Here is a 24,045-nt window from a genome sequence, read left to right on the forward strand (position 1 = left end):
AAATCAGATTAAAAAAATTATTAATTCCCTAACCATCTGCATTGGTTTCACATTGGAATTTGAAATGTGTGGCTCTGTGATACTTAAATATTTTCTAATTAACTGCAAATTAACTGGCCTGTTTCCATAGTGACTTTTAGTCATTTAGTCATTGGATTGTGCATCGATCACTGAACTACGTTTGTTTAAATAGACATGGCAGATATTCACAAATAAACCTTCATTATGACCAAAATTTGTAAACCTAGTTTATCAAGTTTTGATGTTTCCATAGTTCAGATTCATTGGATAATTGCTTTGTATATCTTTTCTTCGGGCTGTGGTGGCTTGATTATTATGATTTGTAGATAAGACTTCCTATGCCAAATATTCCCTCTGATAAATTAAGTCCCAACCAGATCTACAGAAACAAATTTAAGTGGGAAATAAGACCATTACCTAAATTCAAAACCCACTTTGCCTCCATCTGGTTACTCAATAGAGGAAGCTTTTTACTTGAATTCTCTGAATAATTGCATTAATTATGAACTTGATTCTATTTAATATTTTGAATCCTGAATTCAAAATATTGAAACCAGGTAAAATGTTATTAGAAACTGATTATGGAAGAAAAACAAACTACATGATGATCTAAATAAATTCAACGTTTTCTGATAATTTTGTTGTCATATTAGATTTAATGAGTAAGCCTACAAGTTTTTGAGTAGCTTGAACTTGGAAAGTTGTTATCAAATGGTACTTCGTTTCTACAGAGATATTTGTAAACTTGAACTTGTTTGATGAAATAGTAGTTTTGGCATCATCGTGTTTTCAAAAACACACACAAAATGGACAACTCACATTTGAATTTCTCATCGTGGTATTAACAAGACATTGCCCAGATAATGAGTCACTCATGGTCCCTAATATATGGCACTCTCCTGAAACATATATATATAATATATATTATATATTATATATATGTTATATATAATATATATTATATATTATATATATGTTATATATATTATATATATGTTTGTTTTGTTTTGTTTAGGCCGGCCTAATTCAAGCAACAATTTTTCTTCGTGCCATATTACTGTAAAAAAGTCATTGTACATGATAGTAGTCCCATGATCTGTTATTATTTTAAAATACTTCCTTGAAATTTTTCATAAATATGCTTTAAGAAAAATAAATTTGGCTCATGCCCAAGCTTCTGCCTTTTGGCATCAGGAAGCCTTGGTTTCAAAGGACTGGAAAATAGTCCTGTGTATCTCTGACGTCCAGCCACATGCAATGCCAAATTTACTATCTCAGCCTTTGGAGACAAGAGCACTATTCTGTAGCAGGACCTCAAAACAGTGGCCTGGCCTAGCGCACAGCTTGAATTGCATGTTTCTTTGGGGAAAAACGGAAAAGCCTTTATCACTGTGTATATAAGTGGATTAGGCCCTGTACAGATGACTTATATCTGAGAGAGATGTCTACTCATCGGAGGAACAGAGAAGAGGAAAGGGAGAGGGACACTTAGTGAGGTGAGAAACAGCCTCTCCCAAGGGCCGAGAGGGGACCGCTGTGCAGACATGCGCACTGATGCACTAAGCCAGCGCCCCTTACCGTGCCCTATGAGCCTAAGAATTACTTTAAAGGAAAGCGTTGTAGGAAGGCACACACACAATCATATGAAGTATCTTTATGCCCTAAAACACAGGAAAAACTGAAGACAGGAGAATTCTTGAATGGTAGTAGTTTAAACCTGGAGACACCACTGTTCTTCATGATGATTGTTGGCCACTATATGAGGATCTGAATTTGCTTTAGATTTTAAGAGCAGCCATGTGGTTTATATTAAACATTAAAGAACTACTTCTACTTTGCAAGAGAAAGCTTTGGGTATCAAATGATACAGTTTAGGTTTTCCCACCAGTTGGGCAGTTTTGGAGATTATTAGTCTAGAAGTTATTTGCTAAATGAACCGAGTTATTTGAGTTTCTTGTTGAGTTCAATGTAAATACAAAAGAGGGTCATTTAGAATCAGACGTTGAAAATAGTTTGTAAAGGAGATTGCTCTGAATACTTTTATTGGAAATCCTTCCTGAATTGCATTTTACTAGAAGAGAAAAGCAAAGCAAGTAGCAAAGTAGCCTGAGAATTTGAGGCTACATAAACTTTTTAGATTAAAGGAAAACCTGGTAATGGCTCAGGGGAAGTGTTGCTTTTTCCCAAAGTCACATTTCTTGAGGCATAACGCTGTGAGTAATTTCAGCGTGGAAGAAGTGTCATACCGCACATGACCTGTTCAAATACAAATGAGAAAATAGCTCTGCTCTGATCCCTGACATTCTCTGCCCTTCTTTATAGCTTTTGTCCTAAACCATATTTCCTCTGAAATAGGTGGTAAAAAGCATGAGTATATGTGAGTGTGCATGCATGTGTGAATGTGTGCACCTTTGTGTGAATACGTGATAATGAAATTTTGTTAAGATAATTGTGATAAAAAATAATATAAGCTTAGATGACGTCTTTTTGGCAGAATAATAAGAGTCTGCAAGCTTTGCTTAATGCAAACAAGACTTCCATAAGCAAAGCTGTAGAACTCCTGAGAAGAACAAAAAATGCCTTATCTGGTAGGTTATTTTATTTGACGTATTCTGATATATGGGGTATTGTGGTAGGTATACCTTAGCAACTTCAGTTAATCTGCATACTCCAGAAGTATGAGGATACTAAGGGTGACTTAGTGTATGGATTCCCAGTCTATGGGGTGTTAGAAATTGTCTGTAAGAAATCCTGTGAAAGATGAAGATAGGTTTTTGGCACACCAGTTTGTCCCACTTTACCCCCATATCTGCATTTATTTACATCCCTCCCACCCCCATGTTCCTTTTCTTCTCCATCACCTACACACGCAGAATAAAGCTATGGACTGTGCCGCAGAGTACTGCCAACCTTGGTCCTGGTTGACTAATGAAAACTCACAGCCGCTGTTCAGTTTTGAATAGTAATGCTGCTGGATTAGATTATTAGGGCTGTTGCTTTTACTTGACATTAGAAAAATCAAGTAGATGAAGAATCATTTTAGTACCCTCTTCCCTAAATCTTAGGAAAGATAACAAATCTATGAAAAGAGGATTTCCTGTGTCCATTTAAAAATGACCAGAATTGCTCTCACCACCCTGGACGTGGCTTTTTATTTGACATCCCCTAAATTCGAATACAGAAATTTAGATGGGAGCAATATAGTCGCTTACGTTGCGTATGAAGTACGTGAACACTCTAGGCGATGGTGGTCAGGAAGAGAAATTCTAGGTGATAGTAGGAAAACAACTTGAAGGTAACAGTGACATGATTTGAGGATTTGATTTGAGGATTAGTAGTGAGCTCTTGCAACCATCTTGCCATGCCTCAGACTGTAGAGCCCGGTTACCACGCCCCACCACCCCACTGCTTGCTCCCTCGGTACGATTCAGTGGCAGTAGTGGTCATACTGGCCTGGCAGAGCTGCTCTTGACCTTAAAAGTGTTACTTTCAGAAGTCTGTATAACAATCAATTGTGATTTCCTCTCTATGAATAGTTACTTGGGTTACAAGTTCTTACTGAGCCTGATGTGGGCTGATTTTAAGCACTTCTGTTTGGCCTGTGTTCCGTTTCGTAGGACATACTAAAGAAAAGGTTAAAGGAAGGTAATCATGTAACTGACATGTAAAGGATCACATCTGGGTTTATCACAAGGGAATAAGGAGCCTAATTCCCTTAATTCCTGCAACTCTTGGGTTAGGCACTTTCTCATTGAGACCTAGCAGGCTGGCCCGGAAGAACCAGGCCAGCTTCCTGCCTCAGCCCCCTGGGGAAGTGAGCTCAGTCAAAGGTGGCCTAGGAGGGGTTGAGGGGAGGGTTCTCGGTGAGTGGTGATGACCCATTGTGGAAAGAGAAGAAGGCGATAGCAGTGGGTAGATATATAGCCCTGAAAGAACTAAAGCCTTCACAAACCTTCAGGGTGTTGTTACCTGAAGAGCACTGTTCTAATTCTGTATAAATATATATGTGTATAATGTATATTGTAGACAAAAGTGTAGGCTTTTCACATGTCGGAAAGATTGGTGAAAGCTGGGTCGGTGCAAGGTTTATGGATTATGCTCACATTTTATAACGATCCAGAAATACCGTATGGGTTATGATGAGAACATTCGTTGCTTTTCCAGTCCTAGTGAGCAGAAGGAATTCAGATGAAACAGCTGTGGAAGGAAGACAGCAAACATCCACCCATGATAGTTGTGCTCTCATGTTACAAATGAGCAAAAAGACTTTTTTCATATAGAAAATTCAGGACAGGCAGTTCTCAATACACGGTGAGTTTTCACAACTCACCATGGTAGTTTTGCAATTTATACATGAGGAGCCCTCATGGTCAGCCTGCTACAGGAGGGTCCCTCTCTGCCGTCATCACGGGGCCCTGCCTTCCTCCTGCTGGGGGATCTGTGGAGGAGATATAGTGCCCTGATGGTATTCAGAGTCCATTTTCCCATAGAAATAATGGTTCTACAGGATGATTTGGCTTCTTGGTCTGACCTGGGAAACCATTCATCCTGTAGAATATATTTTCTTTAAAATAATATAATCTAAGTGTCAAACGCTGACTTCAAAGGAGCACGATCTTTTGGGCACTGGGGGTTGACGGTATGCCAGGCTGAAATGGAATTTCGTATCTCCACTTAAAAACGAACTGGATTGCATTTAAGACCTTGGACATGGCTACTTATCTGCCATTCCCGGAATTTGAATAAGGGAATTTAGATGTGAGCAGTGTAGTCATTTGCATGCGCAGCACTAGCTCCCTTGATCTTTCCTCTACATTCGTTTTAGTTGAGGGGATGTTAGTTTCACGTTTTTCAATTCCAGCAATACAGAGCTAAATTGGCCGGAACCCCTGGTCCTTCAGGGTCATTTGACAAGGTCAAGCAATCTTTGTTTTTCCCCACCTGACTCATGGGTAGAGTTGATCTTTACACATCTACCTTTAAGGGCTGTGAGTGTGTGGGTAGTAGGCACAGATCCTGTGCTCTGAAGCGAACGAGCTCAGTGCCAGATGCATTAAGGGGGACGTCCCTTTTGGTCTCAAAGCGGCAGCAATGGCTGCTTTAGAAAAAACTGACACAAGAGAAGGTTCTTGGAGGTGGTGGGGGATAGGGAAGAAAGGAAGTAGCACTGTTGCAAATAGAGTTTGCAGCAATGGATTACCTGCTAGGCCAACAAACCACAGGCTTAGGTCATTAATGAAGACATTTTAATGAAAACTTTTAAAAGAAAAGGGAGGTTTTCTTTCAAGATTTTTTTATTTTTGCTATTTCAAAAGAGAAGCGTCAAAGTGGCCATCTGGGAGAAATGAGCACTTTGCAGGATGCCTTTATACATATTTTGAGCTTTGGTATTGTTTTAATTTTGAATGACGTGCGGGGGAGGAGGAACACACTGTCATTTTTCGGCACGGAGGGCTGGAAGGGTGTTCAGCCGGCCCCGAGTGGGCAGGGGCGAGAGGGGGCTCGGGGACCCCTCGCTCTCCAGTTTTGCATGACGCCGCGGTGGCAACAGCATTGCACCTGCCCAGCGCGCACACTAAATGCATGAGCCCCCTTGCTTGATGCCCCACATGAAGCCAGACCATGGGGAGGTTGCAACCAACTTTTGTTGTTGCCTTGTAGTGTCTTGCTGGTTCTTTTCTCTTCTCTTTTTAAACAACAGGAACCACTTTTTAGGAGACTGGACACTGAGAGCAAGGCATTTTAACTTGCTTATTTCCACCGAGCTTAACTGCTACATTCGCTTAACTAACCCAAGCCCGTGTCCATTCTCCTTTGAGTGTACCGTCTGGTTTTCAACTCTGTAGATATGAAAAATGCTTGTTCCATGGTGGGGTAAGAGCTCACACACCCAAGGCAGCAACATAGAACAAGGCTCCTTGCCGTCTTGGCAAAGGCCGATCCGCTGACACAGAACTCTCAAGTCCTGGAAGGAAGCAGCTCGAAGCCCTTCGGAGTTGTGCGTAGTTCCCCTAAGAGCTCCCTACAATGTAGGAAGAGCCCTCTCTGTAATGTTCATCTAGTTAAAATTAGCCAGATCGTTTACTTCTGAAATAAGAGACAAATTGGGCTGCGGAGGCTTCCAGTGATTTAAAATGAACAACTCGAAGCCGCTTTTGGTCTTTACAAATGGATATACTCTAGTGGAGATGTAAAGACATTCGAAAGTGTGAGCTGTTCTGTGTTTCAAGTTATTTTGGGAAATCTGCCTCCGTGTGAGTTGATTACTTTGCTCTGGAACTAGCGTGGTTGTCATTATCATCACCCTCCTCTCGCCACGATCTGATTAATATTGTGGATTTTTCTCTCTCCGCCTGCGTCTCTGGAAGAAATGTCAAGAAGAGGAGGTTCGATCCCACTCAGCAAGGCCCCATCTGACTCTGCGGCACCGGGTGAGCGGTGCCTCGCACTGTTGGGTTCTGGGCGTGACAAACTCACAGCACCCTTTCCGGAACTGTTAAGTCTGTAAACAAGAACGCTGGGTGGTAATGACCACAGAACCGAAGCTGGGGGACAGGGACGGGGGTAAAAAGAAACTGTCCTTTTGGGAAATAATTTCAAAGAACCCCTCTCACCGCCGGTCAATAAAAGGGGATAAAAGACAATGTTATAAAAAAGAACTATTTCACAGAATCTTTTTTTTTTTTCTAACTAAAGGAAGAAGGAACAATAACAAAAAAATGAAGTGCAATAAAAGAACCGTTAAAGAAATAGCAAATGATTTTTTCTTTCCTCAGCCTGCCGGCACTTAATATCTTCTAAATGAGTTGGCATGATTTTTTTTCCCTTTCCTACCGATGACACACTCCGGTGGCATAAAGATCTCATTTCCGAAAGGGTCAAATCTGCATGGCATATATACAACAAGCAGCTAGCAAGCCAACCCACAGCCAAACCTGCAACTGAATTCCTAAGGTGAAGATGAAAGGCAAACACGTGGAGGCTGCCTGGCCCTCCATCCCTAGCCTAGACCAGGCCACGAAGGACTCCGGACCCCTGCTCTTGTTGATTTACTTCCCCGTTGTCTGTTCTCCTGGACCGAGCATCCTTTGCCAATGGGAGCTGGGACTTGAACAATGATGCTACTGTATAGTCCTTTTATAAGTGTAAATATGGAAATAAGAGATTTTGACACATCATTTTCACTTGTCTGTACTGAAATATTTTTCTCGTAAAGGTTCTCTGTAGACTTGAGTTTATTGTTTGCTCCCCATCTTTTGGGTTCTTTTCTCTATTTTCTCTCTCTCTTCTCTCGTCACAAGACCAACACGTTGTTCAGTGATTTGGGGGCTTGTTTAACAAAGACAGACATAGCCACAGACGAAGGGAGTTTGGGCACAAGACAGGTACAATTTACAAATGAAATGCTTTGAGTGAAATGAAATGCTTGAAACTAAACATAAGCAAAAGGGTGGGGGGACACAAACAACTAAATAACCCTTATTAAAAATACACAAATTATGTAAATGCAAATACATGTACTGACAAGTCTAAAACTTTTTGATGTCGTTATAAACGTATGTACATAATGTAAGAAAGTAGATGCCCTCTCAAATTAATCACAGAAGTGCCAAGCTCGTGATTTTTGTTTTTTGTTTTGACAATTTTCTTTCCCTGTCTTTAATGTGAAAGAAGGATAAACTTAAAGCCTTAAATTAAATAACAATTTTTAAGCGTTAAAAACTTGGGGGAAAAAATTAAGCTTTCCATTTTATTTGTATCTATTACTGTCAGTATCTCATTCATGCTCCATTTTCCTGCCTCGAAATATATATGGTAGAACCCCACTGTGAAACTGGGAACGGACACAGAAGCAGCAATTACCTTCTTGGGAGCACCGCTATCATAGGCTTTAAGTCTGTGTGTTGTGTTTTCAGCAAATCTTGTTGGGCCCATGGTGTGTTCCTGGTCTGTGGAATGTTCTGGATTATGATGGGATTCTACTATTCACAAGCTCATGGTGTTCTTTTGCCTCCAGGCAGATGTGCGGATGTAATCTGGGTTCCCAAGTCCCTTCGAGTTTCCTTCATTTGCACTGACTTCTTCTTCCATTTATGATCGAGACAGCTTCCGTTCAAGTGTTAAGTATATACATCAATAAAGAAATTTGGTCCTGACTTTGTTTTGAATATAAAAACTTGTACGTGATTCCTTCAGTCAGCACCCATCTAGAGACGAGCTTTCCTGACGGCCCCCAAAGAGCCCGCTCTTCCCAAACGTCCCCTTTTCAGGAACAGGACACGCAGTTGTACTATTGGCTTCATGACAACCCAGTGGGTTGCTAGATTTAGCTTTAAGTCCCTTTTCAGCAAGATTCATGACACCAGTCTCACAACTTTTGCTTTGACTTTGGAGAGGCTTTAGGACCCTTGTTCTAAAAATCTACTGCTTGAAACAGTGGGGTTTTTTTTTTCCCCAGATACATTTAATTGTGGAAGTCTCACAATCATAGAGCAGAAACCTTAATTTCTGTATGCTACAGTAGATCACAGCCTAACATCTTAATCCTGTTACTGCTTTCTGAGTACTAGGTGCTACCCGGGTCTGCGGTCTTTCTCTAGAACTAGCTATCTGTTTATATTGTAATAACAGGGCTATCTACAAGATTTATCAGCCTTATCTCGGCTTCGTAAGACACAGGCTGTATCCCTCCACCTAGTGGCGATGGCTCTTTCAGCCCAGAGGAAACTCAGATTACTTGGCATCTCTTCCTGTCGCTGCATTGTTTCTGTCTGTCTGTCGCTGGATCCCACCCACTAGTGGATTCCAAGCTGCTACCAAGCACACCATGCACATTTCACTGCTCTTCCAGAGGCGCCATGGTGACTTAACGGAAACAAAACCATGGTGGTTACAAAACAGGTTGAATCTCTACTATTAACTTTTGAGCATTTCACAAACAACATTGTAAGTGTGCGATGTTATGTTTTAAATCAGACCACAGTGGTCCCCAAATATTATGTACATAATGGCAAATGTCAGTGTAACTTTTTGTCACACTGGCAGTTTCATAGGTAACCAAACCTATGTTCCAATGTTAAATTATCTGTGTGTATATGTAAAATACACAAGCTTTAAGCCATGTGTGTATGAATATGAAAGAGAACGCAACCATCCCAATCGTAAACAATGGTTGATAATCGTTTTTGGTGGCATTCGGTTATGTCGTTTCAGACTCTTTGCTGTCTTTTCTCTTGCACATGCCATTCGTTTGCTGATTTTTTTTGTGTGTGGTGAGAATAGTCCTTTCTTATTAATTTGAGCTCAAAGCACAAGCGTTATCACCGTCTTAATGTTACCCAACAAGAGTTAGTGTTAAGTGATGGCAAGTTCCCATTCCACCTGCTATTCTTTGCTGCATTAATCAACGACACCTGGATGAGGAGGTGTGCGCTAACTTCATTGCTCACTGGGATACTGCATGAGCCCACTGAATTAGTGCTACTCCTATTAGATAAATGAGCAGTACCCATAGGTGCATGTTATGAAACACGAATCACGTGGAGCTGTGGAGTTTTACCAAGTGGTATGCGTGTTTTTTTGTTTCCGTTTTTGTTTTCACTATGCAAAGATGGGAAATGCACAAACTTTTCAAAGACTATAGTGTCTGAAGAACTTTACAAACAATACTTGAACCTTTCTTTAAAGTCATCCCATCAGATTTTAGAGTCATTGTTGCTTCCGTTGTTAATTTTCATTTTTAAATGGTTTGTAATTTTTTAAGTGTACAACCTGAAGTTTTGTTGGAAGTTAATAAATTCATTCATAATCTTGTTGGCTGCCTATGAATGGAGATTCAGTAGTCACTGTATGCATCTTTTAGACAAGTGTGTATTAAAATTTTTGTTAACATAGAATGTTGTAGCTTTATACTGTCATTATTTTTCTTAAATCCTTTTGTGTTATCTTGTATTGTTGATTAAATGGCCGTGTGCCTGATATCAAGAGTTTTAGCACGGGTTTCTCAAAGGCTCACTGAAAATTTAAGCAATCAATGGAACAAAATAAAATCTCTGATTAATGATAAATACATCCCTGATTAGAATTCAGTTTCATTGGTTTTATTGGAAATGCTCTGCCTCTTATAAATCAGGGGCAAAAAAAAAAACCCCACCTTAGAATCACGTTATCATTTAGTTTTCTTTAGTGTCTCTCTTCTGAGTCTAAAAGGAGATGGCTAGTAATACTTTTGGCATGATCCCAAATTTACAGTCAAGCTATAAAGAAAATAGAAGTATTTGATTATATAAATCGTTTTATCAAAAACATTCGAAGAAAGTATTTCCTCACACGTCACATGGAATTGATGACCAATTCCTTCTTTATAAGTATCTTTCAGTGTATCTCCTCCATCCAGCCTCACTGCCATCCCTTGGGTTGGCCTCAGCAGCCACAGGTATGTTACTTACATCTATCACCTTGACTTGGAAAGAAGCTGATCTGAACACATCGTTCCTCTGATGAAAGTTTGTAGGGTCTCTTCATCTCCTATCAGATAAAATTCAAGCTTAATAATATGACTTAAACTTCTGCCTCCCTTGCATAACCTCAACCTGGTTTATTTTTCTAGCTATCATTGGCTTATCCTCACAGCCATCTTACTTAGGATCCCCTTCAAAGAGCCTCTTCTACCTAAGCTAAATAATCTCATGGAAATTTTATATCCATTCACCATAATTCGTTGGTTTCTATGTCATTTTATGTAATAAAATAGGAGCCCTTTAAAATAACATGAATAGGGGCACCAGCGTGGCCTAGTTGGTTAAGCGTCTGACACTTGATCTTGGCTCAGGTCATGATCTCACGGTTCGTGATTTTGAGCCCCACATCGGGCTCTGCACTGACAGTGTGGAGCCTGCTTGGGAGTCTCTCTCTGCCCTTCCCCTGATCATGTTCTCTCTCTCTCTCAAAATAAGTAAATAAACTTAAAAGAATTATCTGATTTTTTTTATACGTTTTCCTTTTAGTCATTCTGTTTTTGAAGTTGACATTGAAATGAGTTCTACCCCATGCTCCCTTGGTAACTAAGAAAGGTGGCCTGAAACCAGAAACTCCCTAGAGGCAGAACAGCAGCCCTAGAGTTAAAATTTTGATGTGAATAATTAAGTAGATAATCCATATGCTCACAATGGAATTCTTAAATAGCTTTTGAAATTTAAAACGGGCACCTTTTAGGTTAATGTGCAAGAGTTAGGGCCTTCTATTCATTCATTCATTCATTCATTCATTCAACAAGTATTTACTAAGCCTCTAGGCCCAGAACTCCTCGTAGAAATTGAAGGAACAAAAGGAAATTCTTGGTCTAAGCTTGCTCACAGTTCAGCAGAGAGAGACATGATAAATGTGACAAACTCAGGAATGGGAGAAAGGAGAACTGATGAGGGGCAGGCGGGAGAGGGATGCAGGAAGGCTTCCCGAAAGAAATGAGCTTTGAACTGTCTTGAGAGATGACAAGAGGTCACTAGTCTAAGTGGGAAACACGCTCAAGGTACAGGAAGTGACGTGCCAAGACCAAGAGGAAGAGCTGCTCAGACCTTTGGTTAAAGAAACGCTAAGCGTCCGTATTTCCTTCCAGTCTTCTCCCCTCCTTCCCTCCTTCCTTCTTTTCGTCCTACCTTTCACAAATACTTGATCTGTAAAGATCCTACAGTATTGTGCCAGGTCTCAAGGTCACAGTGATGAGCTCTCGCTCTCAGATGCCACATGTAAAAACAAGGTGATAAGTGCCCTAGCAGACATAAGTTACTTAGGCACTTCAGAAGAGAAGAGAGAGACCCTATCTCTGCCCTTGAGATCAAAAATGGCTTCACAGAGGAGGTGGCATTTGAGAAAAAAGCTGCGTCATTGGACCTAGTACCATGATCACTTATTGTTATGTTAACCAGGGCTCATTTGGGTTGATGCAAGTTCACTCATCAATATCTTGAAGAAGAACAACTTGTAATGTTCAGTCTAACTTTCAGATATCTGAATTCTTTTGGCTTACAGCGAGATGATTGTTATAAGATTCTCCATCAGAACCTTGTATTTTTAAAAAAATGTTTTACTCATTTTTGAGAGAGAAAGCATGAGCGAGGTAGGGGCAGAGAAGAGAGGGAGAGAGGATCCAAAGCGGGTTCCACGCTGACAGAAGTGAGCCTGATATGGAGCTCGAACTCACGAACCATGAGATCATGACCTGAGCCAAAGTCAAGTGCTCAACCAACTGAGCCACCCAGGCGCCCCAGAACCTTGTAGTTTTAAACTATTTTCCCACTGATGTGCTCACCATGACTCAGTCTTAATTGGGGCCATCAGTTACTAACGTTGACGATATATCGTTGTCGACTTTCTATATTTTCTTCACATAAAGATCCCTGACTAATTTCAGTCAGGAGCGAGGGGGTGAATAAAAACCACAAATGCTTTTAAAGCATCATTAGGAAGTCCTTCAATTAATGAAGGGTCAGAATTATTTTCCAAGTGCAATTGCACTCCCAGTCCACTAACGTTGGTGTTTATCTCTCTGTTATGCCTCGGGGAGAAGGTCGCCATTCCTCGAGCTTTTCTGAAACCTGTCAGCAGGTCTGGCTCCTTGACTGAAACAAGTTCTTGGCCACGTACGTGACTTCTGGAGAGAAAGCAAATGCCATGATCCCTCATTACCTGAAAATAGTTGTCCTGCTGGGATCTGCCGATGCTCCTCTGCCAGCTGATTGCGTCCGCACACACTTGCCTTGGTGTGGCTGCAAAGACTGCACTTGTGACCCCACAGAGTCCGCCCTTATGAGAACATTTATCCGACTGTGATGATCATTGAAAGCCAAATTAGCTGAGTAAATCTATTGGTCCTACAAAAACAAGGCAAAACAAAGCAAAGCAAAATAAAACAAAATGAAACAAAAATCTTTGTCCTGAATGATCAGGAGTATATCAAGGGTTCTTCAGCTCTCTTTGGAGCTTTAAATAGCTTCCAGTCTTCAGGGGGTAAATGAGCTTGCAGGAGAGCTCCTTGCTTCTTCAGGCCCAGGTCTCATGGTGAAGACACAAAAAAGGTAACTTGGATTGTAAATGACATCAGAGATGCCTCTGGTCTGCAGCAACAGACATAGCATTATGGGGCGATTGTAACTCCCACAGAGATCGCGAATGGACTCTAGGCAGTAGCTTTTCTTATGTAGGTGAAATGCCTATCAAGCAAGGGTGGCAAATTATCACAATGAGCAGAACAGTGCAGTATAGGAGACCAGAGGGCTGGGGAAACCGAGCTGGGCTAGAGAGCACTTACCCTGTCTTTACTCAGCTCCAGTCAATTGTCACCACATGGAAAATTGGTTCTTTCCTTGACCCTTCCGTTTATTTTTTTCACAGGAGCCAGAAATCCAGGTTTGTTTCTATTTTTTAAATGGTGCAGCCAATTCATATTTTAAAAGCACTGTGTGGGTCAAGGTCATGTAGCCAGAGCCTGTCTTTGTGTAGGATTGAGCCTGTTGGCCCCTAGTATGTAACTTCAACGTACATCAGTGAGACATTTTCGCACATGGCCCCCTGAAATCTTCGGACAGCCCCAGTGAGTACACAGACATGGCCTTGCTCCCAGGCGGGGTTGTAGGTTTCCGACTGAAGGGTCATGCAGGTGTTCACATGAGTTCCCACTTACAATGCTGACTTACCGTTGTTTTGTGTGGATGGCGGCACAGCCATTGAAAGCAGGCCGCCCGAAGGTACATCCTTTTGGTGGTGGTTTGTGTGCCAAGCTTATTCAGATGTGTTCATTTGTAAGCCATGAACCAATCCTGCATTGGCAAATGGGCTTTTTCTCAGGGCTCATTCCTCAGTGCTCAATGAGACCTTGTCTCAATGCTCACTAAGGCGGCTTAGTGACTCCTGGATCCTAAGCCATGTCTGCCACCTGTTAGAGAGGGTCTGGGGTTGATTATGAGTGGCTGTGACCTGGCAAGCTTAAGTACTCGACTAGATTCTTAAGACAGCCTTTCTTTCTGTCTTTGACTCTCAAAATCAAGTGGATGTAGGCGTGAATCAGCTAATCCAGAGGTCCTATGTAATTTTCTGGACCCAGGGAAATAGGGGAAAGATTGTTGAGCAAAGAGATGCTGAAACATTCAGCAGGAAGGAACAACTTGAGTTGTTTCTGATTAATTACGAAAAGCTACATGTCTATTGCAGAAAAATTGGAAAACAAACAAAATTCAAAGAAAATCAAAACAACTATAGTCAGCAAGATGTAACTCCCCTCCCATCACTATTTTGTTACTTTCTTGAATCTTTCATTTGTTTTCTCTCACCACTACGGAAGCAGCCCACAAAAGTAGGCAGCAAGTGGGTCTCTCTGAGGATGTGTTTCAGTCCCCCTCTCGTGTACATGTGTGTGCTCAGACATGTGTGTCCTGTGTACTATGTTCTGTGTTCTACTGGCTCCAAAAAAGCATGAGACTATCAGGTCATTAGGGCAAGGAAGTACTTTCTAATCTCTTGGCCTTAGCTCAGCCTGTTTCTTCTGCTGGGAAGACTTCTCTTACAGCCCCGGTCAAATTTCAGTGCCTCCCCATGTGTCACTTCAAATGTTGCCTTCTCCATAAAGTCTTTCGTGGTCCTTCCACTGCTTTCTGGGGATGCACAAAGATGGCGGCTCCAGGTAGTGGTGGAACTGGAATGAAACTGCAGGTATTATAAGCTCCAGAGTCCATGGTCTAACCACATTGCTTTATTGTCCCTCTTCATCCCCATTTTACAGTTAAAAAAAAAACAACACAAAAAACCTCAATGTCGAAGAGGGTTCTATAAGTGACAAGGCAGACTCAGGACACAGGCAGTCGAATTCTGGGTCTTTTTCGGAACCCAGGAGAACATGGAATATAGCACATATAACACAGGAAAATGAGCAGGTGGATGTTAGTGGTAGATCCTTGGAGAGAATCACTTGCTGCCTACCCCTGGGGGCTGGTTCAACAAGGAGTACTGTTGGAACCACTACTCGCTGCCATCGCTGGGAGACAGGGAGTGTCCAAGTTCAGAGAATCTGTATGGTAGAATCGTCCATTTCTAAATGTAAATGTTAACCTTTTGTACAACTAGGGAGAGAGAGAGAGAGAGGCTAGAAGGACTGAAGGAAAAGCCTGAAAATCAGTCCTATGGCATTTCACATAAGAGGGAGGGAATACGTAAACCAGCGTGAAGTATCTGCAGGATGTTAAGTGAGAGAAGAGATGGGATTTTTCTGTTACCTCTGATGAGTGAAGCAGTTTTCCATTATAAAACTGATGACTGAAAGGTTACAGAAATGCTATGTGCCATCCTGTATGAAGAAGAACTTCATTGAGTCAATGAGTAATATGAAAATCTTCTAATAAAGGAACTTTGGCTAGTTTTGGTGGGTCAGGAAATATGATGCCCAGATGTTGCCCTGTAGGATATTATGGTTTAATAAAGGAGCTGAGAAATAGGGGAAGAATGACCATTTACGATGAAAGTGTCACACTAGGTAAAGGAAATGCAGCTAAACTATGGAGGATCAGAAGAGGAAAATGCTACAGAAGTGAAGGAAGGAGATCCACATGAGGAATAAAGGGAGCATAAAGGATTTATTCTTCTATCTGCTGAGAGTAGTGCCAGAAGGTGGGCATCAGCTGTGCATCCTTTTGAGGTTTGCCTCTACTGAAGAAAACTGCCCTTGTTGAAGCGGCCCACATCCAGTGGTGGATCAATGTGGGGTTATCGAGGCCCCAATGTGGGGTTATCAAGGCTCCACCTTGACTCAGGACAACTCTCAGGGCCAGGCCAGCTCCAAGAGCCCCTCCTCTTTGGGGCCCGCGAAGAAGTTCATCTCCCTCTGCCCAGTCCTATTCCCTTCCCTCCCTGGTGGACAGCTTGTCCCTACTCTGCCCCAGAGTCTGCTTCCCAGGGAATCCCATCTGGGACAGTCACCAAGCAGCTATGGGTTTTATCAGAGCATAGAGTATAAGGAAGAAAGGAAGGAAGTGAGGATTGACCTGTAGCCCTGGATAAAGTTGTAGATTCTGAACTGTCGTGTGTGGACTTAATTCTCTAGCAGTTGAAAGCAGGTTTATGACGATCAGGGTAAGGGAAGCGGTCTGGCAGTAGTATATAAGATGGATTGTGGGTCAGAGAGCTGGGAGGTACCATCCAGACAGGTTAGAATGCCACTCCCATACCGCAGATCCAGGTAATGAGGAATTGACATCGGGCTCTGGAAAGGCAAAAAAAAAAAAAAAAAAAAAGAGTGAAAGAGGCAGATCACACGGGTAGGATCAACAGAAGCTGGCAGCTGGTTGTGGGAAGGAAGAGAGAGGGAAGGGTAAAAGATGAAGGCCAGGTTTGATACCTGGTAGTTGGGATGAAGGGGGCAGCCTGGAGGAGATCCTGAATTAGGGGGCAAAGATGTATTCCATTTTGGATCTGTTGGCATTGAGGGGCTTGATGGAAATCAGGTGAAGTTGTCCAGCAGGTTAGTGAAATGAAGATATAGAATATCTTGGAGGGGTCAGGATGGAAATATTTAACTCGAGTACCATCTATAGATGTAATAATTTGAGCCATAAAACTAGAGGCAAATTCTTGAAGACATATTACAGAAAGGGAAAGGAAGAGAGTGAGGGAGACAGAGAACTGATGAGATTGGGCGAAAATATGGAATAAATGGAGCAGAAGAAGAAGATGACTTCCATGAGATCAGCGCTATGTGCTAAAAGAGACTACCAGCAGTGGAACTGAATTCCGTTGGTCGCAAGGACAGAACGTAGCAAGAAAGGGTGAATCCAATCTTCCTGCGGTAGCCATGATTCCAACCAACTTGAAATCAATAATGACTTTCCATTAAGGGAGTATTCAACTCCCCCAAGTCTTGGGAGCTTCACTAGGCTATATTTAATTTTTTTGAGGAAAACTGGGGTATCCAACCTTGAAAAAACTTTTGACAGGATCTCCATATAGCAAGAGAATGGATTAAAAAAGATCCGTTTGCTTCCATTACTGTAACCATAATTACACTTTCTTTAGTCCAAAGCTGAAATTATGAGCATTTGGCATTCCAGGAACGAGAGATGAGAATGACACTCCCATACTTATTAGAAGCCAGATATTGATTTATCAGCTGAGTGGTTGTTTCTTATCAACACCACAGTGGCTCTCCACAGAAAAATACTGCCCCTGGGCCACAATGATGTAAATGCAGATGCATGGCATAAGGTGGAACACAATTAAGCCGTCAATTGTTCTTCAGTCTCAAAATTACATTCTCAATACTACACAAAGAAGCGGGGAGGTGCTGAAGACATTTTGTTGGGCATTTTGAGAAATGTGAGTTGAACAAAGGAAATAAAAGAAGCCAATCCAAGTAGAAAGTCATGGTTATAGGTAATCAAAATGACTCTGTAGTTCAGTGAATTCTCAGAAAGTTGTATAACCTCTCCCTTCCTGGTGATGTATTGCCCAGAGCCGCATTTCATTAGCTATGGTTAGAAATGAAGAAATAAATTCTTCTTTATTAAAGTTAAAAAAAAAAAAACTCTGAGAAGACCTTGTACTCAAATATTTATATGAGACCAAACGCTCAGATGAAAGGAGGAAAATGTAGTCAATTCAGTCCATTTTGGCTTTGTTCTCAGGATATATATACCGAGTAGGTAGTTGTCCATATAAAATAAAAAGCCTTTTGCTTTTTAGAGATGAATGAATTACAGATGAATGTCCCTGGAAGAAGTCCTTTGACTATCAAAGTTTGTACCATTTCCAGTGAGTTACCCGGAAAGGCAAACAATTCATATATCCACATTTCACATATCACTTATATTAGTGGACTATTACAAATATTTTATAACATAGATCATCTCTTTGTTTGTCTGACTTTCCCTTTGTTTGGCTATCACATGGATCATCTCTTTGTTTGGCAAAACCTTATTTTGAAGGTTAGTTAAATAGCTCTGGAATTAGTTTGGTTGGAACACTTTGTGTATATTTACTTTTATTATAGTGAAAGAGAAAGGTGAATTTTGAATTCCTTGTACAAAAAGTGATCGATATCTAAAACTGAGTTCCTTGCATAAAATGTGATAGACAGCTAAAAATAATGTTGACATCTTGCTTTTGAAATAAGAGAATTTTTTCCCCACCACAAAAGATTTAAAACCTGGAAGCACCCCTAACCGAATAATCCCAGCCCTTCGTAATACTCTTCTCCCCGTCTAGATTTTACGAGAGCCTGAGAATGCCTTCAATTCCCTATTCAGTACGAGAGAGCCTGTTCTATAGGATGTATCATGGGGCTAATGCTTGTTCTGGGAACCATTTTAGAAAAAGGGATAAATGTGGGATCATGGTTCTGGACAGAGTGTGGTTGAACTATAGTGATTTAGAAATGAGGTGGGTCATGTTTGTGAATATGACTTTTCTCAAACATGGTCAGTGAGACAGGTCATGAGTCTATTAGCATACGAGCATGGCTTTAACTTTGTTTTGTTTGTTTTGATTTTCTCCTTAATTTTACTGTTTTTTTATGGCTTAAACATTTACAACTGAGGCAGATAAACAAGAGGTTCAATAGTCTTTACAAGCAGCAGCTCACCAGTGTTGCCAAAACTGCCAGGCATTTGATGAAATGTTAAAATAATACACATGCTTCTGTTATGTGGGTCATTGCCTGACATCTTTCTGGTCTTGAAATGGATTAATGCAATGGTCATATAGTCATATCATAGATTTCCTTGAAAATTCTCTTGCTCCTGTTAGCTAGTAAGCCAGAGGTGTTGAACTGAAAGCTCAAGAAATTTGTTCCAAAGTCAATGTTTTCTGCTGGGGATGGCAAGTTATGTTGGACGTCCAAGGCAGATGTCATGTTTGAGTACAGAAGTGGTCAATTTTCTGATAGCAACTCTGGATCAGGTTTACAAGTTGAAAACAATCACAAATGTATACACAGGAAGTGATAAGCTTCTCACTAAGACGTAATCGATGCCTTGGCTGATGTCACATCTTTGTTAGAGTCTAGAAGTTTTCTGCATGGTCATTACTTCAAAGTCAACTATGAATGGGTGTCCCAAGATGTTAGTTAGGTATGAAACTTCATCTGAATATGGGATCCCAAGATGGGATGGAGGTACATATACATACATACACACATACATACAAACATCTATATATACATATATATTTGAATATATAACCTGCTTTTCCATATCTGTGCCTATGTAAATTAGGTATAATTAAATTCCCTTAGAATATAACCCTCAGATATGTCAGAAGCATGGAGCCTGCTAAAAGAAATTTACTCTTCTTCAGGAGCTGCTGGCCATTAGGGAAGGGGTGGATCTCCTATTATTTGGAAGGTTTTCAAGGACGAGGTTGGGGAAGGGTTAAAAAGAAGCCTGATTGCAGAGTGGTTGACTGGTGAAGATGCATATGCTCTCCACATATCTTGGTAGGTTTCAGTAGTTTCGCATGTGTATACCTAATGACACTTGAATTTGGTTGATACAAGTCAAATTTATAAGCATAAGGGGCTGATTATGTTCTAATGAGTACTAATGCAATCTCAAAGCTTCCATGGATTGAAGGCCTAAAAAAGTTAGAGGACTGAAGTCACTTGTGCAATAAAGCCATGTTTTTCTTCTCAATCTCTATTGTAATACGTGATTTTATTCCCTATATTTCACTCTTGCTCTTAAAGTATCTGGTTTATATATTTGTTTACTTAAATATTTTTGGTCTTCTCTAGTAGAATGTAAGTTCCATAAAAGCAAAGATTTTGCTTACCTTGTTTATTGATATATGTCCCCCATGCCCGTAACAGCAAATGGCATTATGTGTGTGTGTGTGTGTGTGTGTGTGTGTGTAATATTGAGCAAATGAGTTGCTTTGGTTTGGGCATATGCGTCAGTATATTGCAATACCTTATTCTTTGCCTGTCTTCATCTACTATGTTCCCCACTAGGTTCTGGATTTATGAGTGGTTTAAAACATATCTTGATGGTCTCTCATTGCACTTAGTAGAGGACATGCTTTCAAATAGTAAATATCCAGTCATCTCAACAATCTCCTTTCTTCTCAGGAAGATGCTGTGGATGGACCCTCACATTTTATTGTCCTGACCTTACCCCAGAGAAGGAGCACAGGGATGGGGACTGATGGTCAAAGGGAATAGACTGTGGTTATCCCAAGAGGGACTGGAGTTCAGGACAGGGTGTTATATATTTCCAGTTTCCCTCCTTGTTTTATTAGCACTAGTTAATTGACTAGGTGCTCTAATAGAAGACATCCTAAATAGCCAAGAAATTCTTTTTTTGGTGAATGAAGTTTTGCATCATTTGTTTTATCTGAGGAAGGAAGAACATTAGCTCAATAAGGTCATTTTCTTAAAGACCTTCCATAGGTGACATGTACTTAAAACAGTTTTTTTTTTGCTTGAAATATAAATAAACAGAATGGGATTAGTCATAATTCTTGGTCCTTGATATACTCTTTCATTAATCCATTGAACTTTTGTATGCAGGTATTTATTTACTTGCCTACTTATTTATTTAAAAGTCTATAATATATATAAAGAATGAATCTGCTATTCACTGTGATGGTCAGAACATTCACAGTAACTAACATTGTCTGTGTGAAACTCTGTGTGAAACTGTCTTGTCCAACGAACTCTTCCCTTCTAATGTAGTCACTACCTTGATTCCTGTAATAATTTTATTGCCATTTGAAACACACAGTTATATTCTTTTAAATATTCCTAATAAATGTGTTGCTTGGTTTTAGTTGTCTTCACTTTATAAAAAGGGTGTCTGCATTTGTGTATAATCTTTTGGGAGTTATGTTTTCCTTTTCGACATATTTTTAAAAAAAATTTTTTTTTCAACGTTTATTTATTTTTGGGACAGAGAGAGACAGAGCATGAACGGGAGAGGGGCAGAGAGAGAGGGAGACACAGAATCGGAAACAGGCTCCAGGCTCTGAGCCATCAGCCCAGAGCCTGACGCGGGGCTCGAACTCCCGGACCGCGAGATCATGACCTGGCTGAAGTCGGACGCTTAACCGACTGCGCCACCCAGGCGCCCCACTTTCGACAGATTTTTAAAGCCATCCACGGTGTTCCAACTAGCTGTACTTTCATTTTAACTACTGTGAAATAGTCTGTCGCGTGACTATACTACAATGTATTTATTTATTCCCTACTTTTTGGGATTTTGTGTCGTTTCTGGCTTCTTGCTGTATGAATGGTATCTCTGCGAACATTCTTGTGCATATTTATCAATGTACAAATGCACGCATTACTCTGGTGTTTACACTGAGAAGTGTATACTTACTCATAGGGTATTAGCAATGTTTAACTCCTCTCTATAATGATTATACCACCTCTAATTCTTAATTTCAATGATTTTCTAAATCCAACGTTTCTAGACATTTATTTCATCAATGGATTATTCCCATAAATCATAGATAACAAATTGAGAAAGCAGAAAAGACTTTTGGAATTATATAATCGGACCCATATCATTTGCAGAGAACATTGATGCGTAGGAGAGCTCAAATGCCTTGCTCAAAGTCCTAGAAACAAGGGGCTTTCAGTTGTATCCCCAAGTAGCTTATGCAGCCATCACTGTATTTTTACTAGCATCTTCTATTTCTCAAAGAGAAGTGAATATTATTAGTGAATAATAGTGAAACTTCCAGTTTTAAGATAAAGAAGTTAAGACCTAGGAAAAGAAAAGATAAGCAGCAAAAGAGTTTCCCGATGTAGGGTTAAAGTTGTCTCATTTTCCATCAGTTCACGTTGCCTTGTGGGGCTGACTTTGCTGTTTGCTTCTCCCAAAGCCATTCCCAACTCCCTGCACAAAGTACTTTACCCCCTTCCACTGGAGCTTTTTTTTCCCCAGACTTACCTGCATCTATAAATGACCATGTGGCCTAGGTGTAGCCTATGAATTTAATGCTAAGTCCATGGTTTTAGGAATGTTTTCATTTTCTTGATTAAAAAGTAACAGAGGTAGCTGGGCCGGAACAATCCTTCTACTTATTTCCTGCCTTGAATGTAGATGTGACGTCTGGAGCTGTGGCAGCTAACCTCAGGGTCCAAGGCAAGGATAAGGGAATCAGAAATGTAGGGCCTGATATTTTTGGTCACTGAAGTAATATTAGCACCCACACTTCTCCAGACCTCTTCTTAGGTAAGAAAAATAAATCCCTTTTTATTTAAGCTACTGTAGTCACATTTTTTGTTATTGTAGCTTACTGTGTTTCTAGCTAATACAACATGTCACCAAAATGATCTCAAAGTAGATTTAGCATGTTTCTCATTTTCCAGTGACTGAAGGTTAAACTCTTGTCATTGAATGGGAGATGTCTTTTCCTCAAGGGAAATGATTTGATACTTTCATACTTAGCATCTACTTTTAGATTATAGTCTTTCAATAAAAAAATTGCATTTCAGAGGATGTATTTATAATTAAATCAAAGTAATATCTCCATCCAGCAAAAGTATGATAAAAAGTTTGGGCACTGGATAAAGAATAAAAACTGGGGGCGCCTGGTGGCTCAGTCGGTTAAGTGTCCGGCTTCGGCTCAGGTCATGATCTCACGGTTTGTGGGTTTGAGCCCCGCGTTGGGCTCTGTGCCGACAGCTCAGAGCCTGGAGCCTGCTTCCGACTCTGTCTCCTTCTCTCTGTGCCCCTCCCCCACTTATGCTCTGTCTCTCTGTCTCTCAAAAATAAATAAATGTAAAAAAATTAAAAAGAAAAACTAAATTGGCTGACTGACATTTTAATTTCTTTGTCCAGTCATAAGAAAGAAATACGACCAATGCAGAGTTGTTAAATGACACTCACTACCCCAGTCTCAGGTTCAAAATGAGACTATTCTCATAAATACATTCAATCCACACTGATTGGGCTTTAAAGCTGAGAGAGTAGTCAGACATGATCCCCATTCTGAAGGAATGGTTTGGGTGGGAGTAGGAAGGTGAAGAGAGACAGATAAGCATGTATATCAATTAGAATATATTAAGTGCATAATGAAAGTATGAACAAAATGGTGGCAGAACAAAGTATGAACAAAATCTGGGGCAGAGAAAAGCTAACTCCCTTAGAGGCACATGGGTCAAGGAAAAGTTCCTCATCCCAGGAGCCCTGCTCATACTGTGAGATGTTTTTATGCCTTCGACATATAGGTCTGTGTCCTTATTGTTCTTTCGCAGATGTTTTCTTCTGGACCAAAATCCATGATTGTCACTGGACCTCTGACTTTTTGACTGTGAACCCCTCTACTCCTCCCACACATGGTGAGATAGAGGTTTTATGTTGGTTCTTTTTCTGCTACTCTATCATAATTAAAGCCTTAGGGAAAGAAACTTGCTAAAACTTCAGACCTTTGTCATAGTTGCTTTGGTATACAAACCAAATTGAAAACAAATCACTGGTGTTGTAGTCTCCTTTGGAAATGAGTAGCCCAAAAAGACAGGACTTACAATGGTCATTTTTGAATGACTGGGATTCTTGTAAGAGATAAACTCAACTGTTGACAAAGCCATAAGGATACCTATTGGCTTTGCAACCTACTAGAAAGAATGTGCAAAGGATGGATATATCCTGAGAAGTACCTTCAAAAAACCCACCATTGTGCCTATGATCCCAACTACAGTAACTTCACTTGTACAAGCAGGAAAAACATGAATGAACTATTCCTGTGTCACGGAGTAACTTTCCTTTTCTGCACATTTTAGAATCAATGCCCAGTATCATCTGACTACTTCACTGCAATGTGTCCTTATGAATTTGATGACAATTAAAGAATGACTCATCCACTTACCCCAATGGGCATTCCAGGAAATTGTCCTTGTTTATTGCCATCTTCACATTATGGAAAAGCATAAAAGAATGAGAGAAAGTAATTATTTTTACTATCTGATCCTAAATGTTAAAGAAGCACCCTATTCTTAAAGGCTGCCCCCATCATTTGCAAATTAATGCACTGCTGAAGATGCAA

General features: G+C 40.5%; 1 protein-coding gene across 4 annotated transcripts in view; it reads left to right on the forward strand.

The window, feature by feature from the left end:
- Positions 1-23,433, forward strand: part of ADAM23 (ADAM metallopeptidase domain 23) — a 189,894-nt gene extending 166,461 nt beyond the window's left edge. For 2 of the 4 annotated variants that reach the window (XM_045480942.1, XM_045480944.1), the window contains one exon: positions 6,390-9,917. In XM_045480942.1, the coding sequence (XP_045336898.1) occupies positions 6,390-6,438 (49 nt within the window). In that variant the 3' untranslated portion in view covers positions 6,439-9,917. Of the gene's footprint in view, positions 1-6,389; positions 9,918-20,122; positions 20,823-23,257 lie in introns of those variants that run through there. The other 2 variants (XM_045480941.1, XM_045480945.1) reach the window with 2 other exon arrangements.
- Positions 23,434-24,045: the final 612 nt, after the last annotated feature.

Source organism: Leopardus geoffroyi, chromosome C1 (assembly GCF_018350155.1).
Source record: "Leopardus geoffroyi isolate Oge1 chromosome C1, O.geoffroyi_Oge1_pat1.0, whole genome shotgun sequence".
Taxonomy (NCBI): Eukaryota; Metazoa; Chordata; class Mammalia; order Carnivora; family Felidae; genus Leopardus; species Leopardus geoffroyi.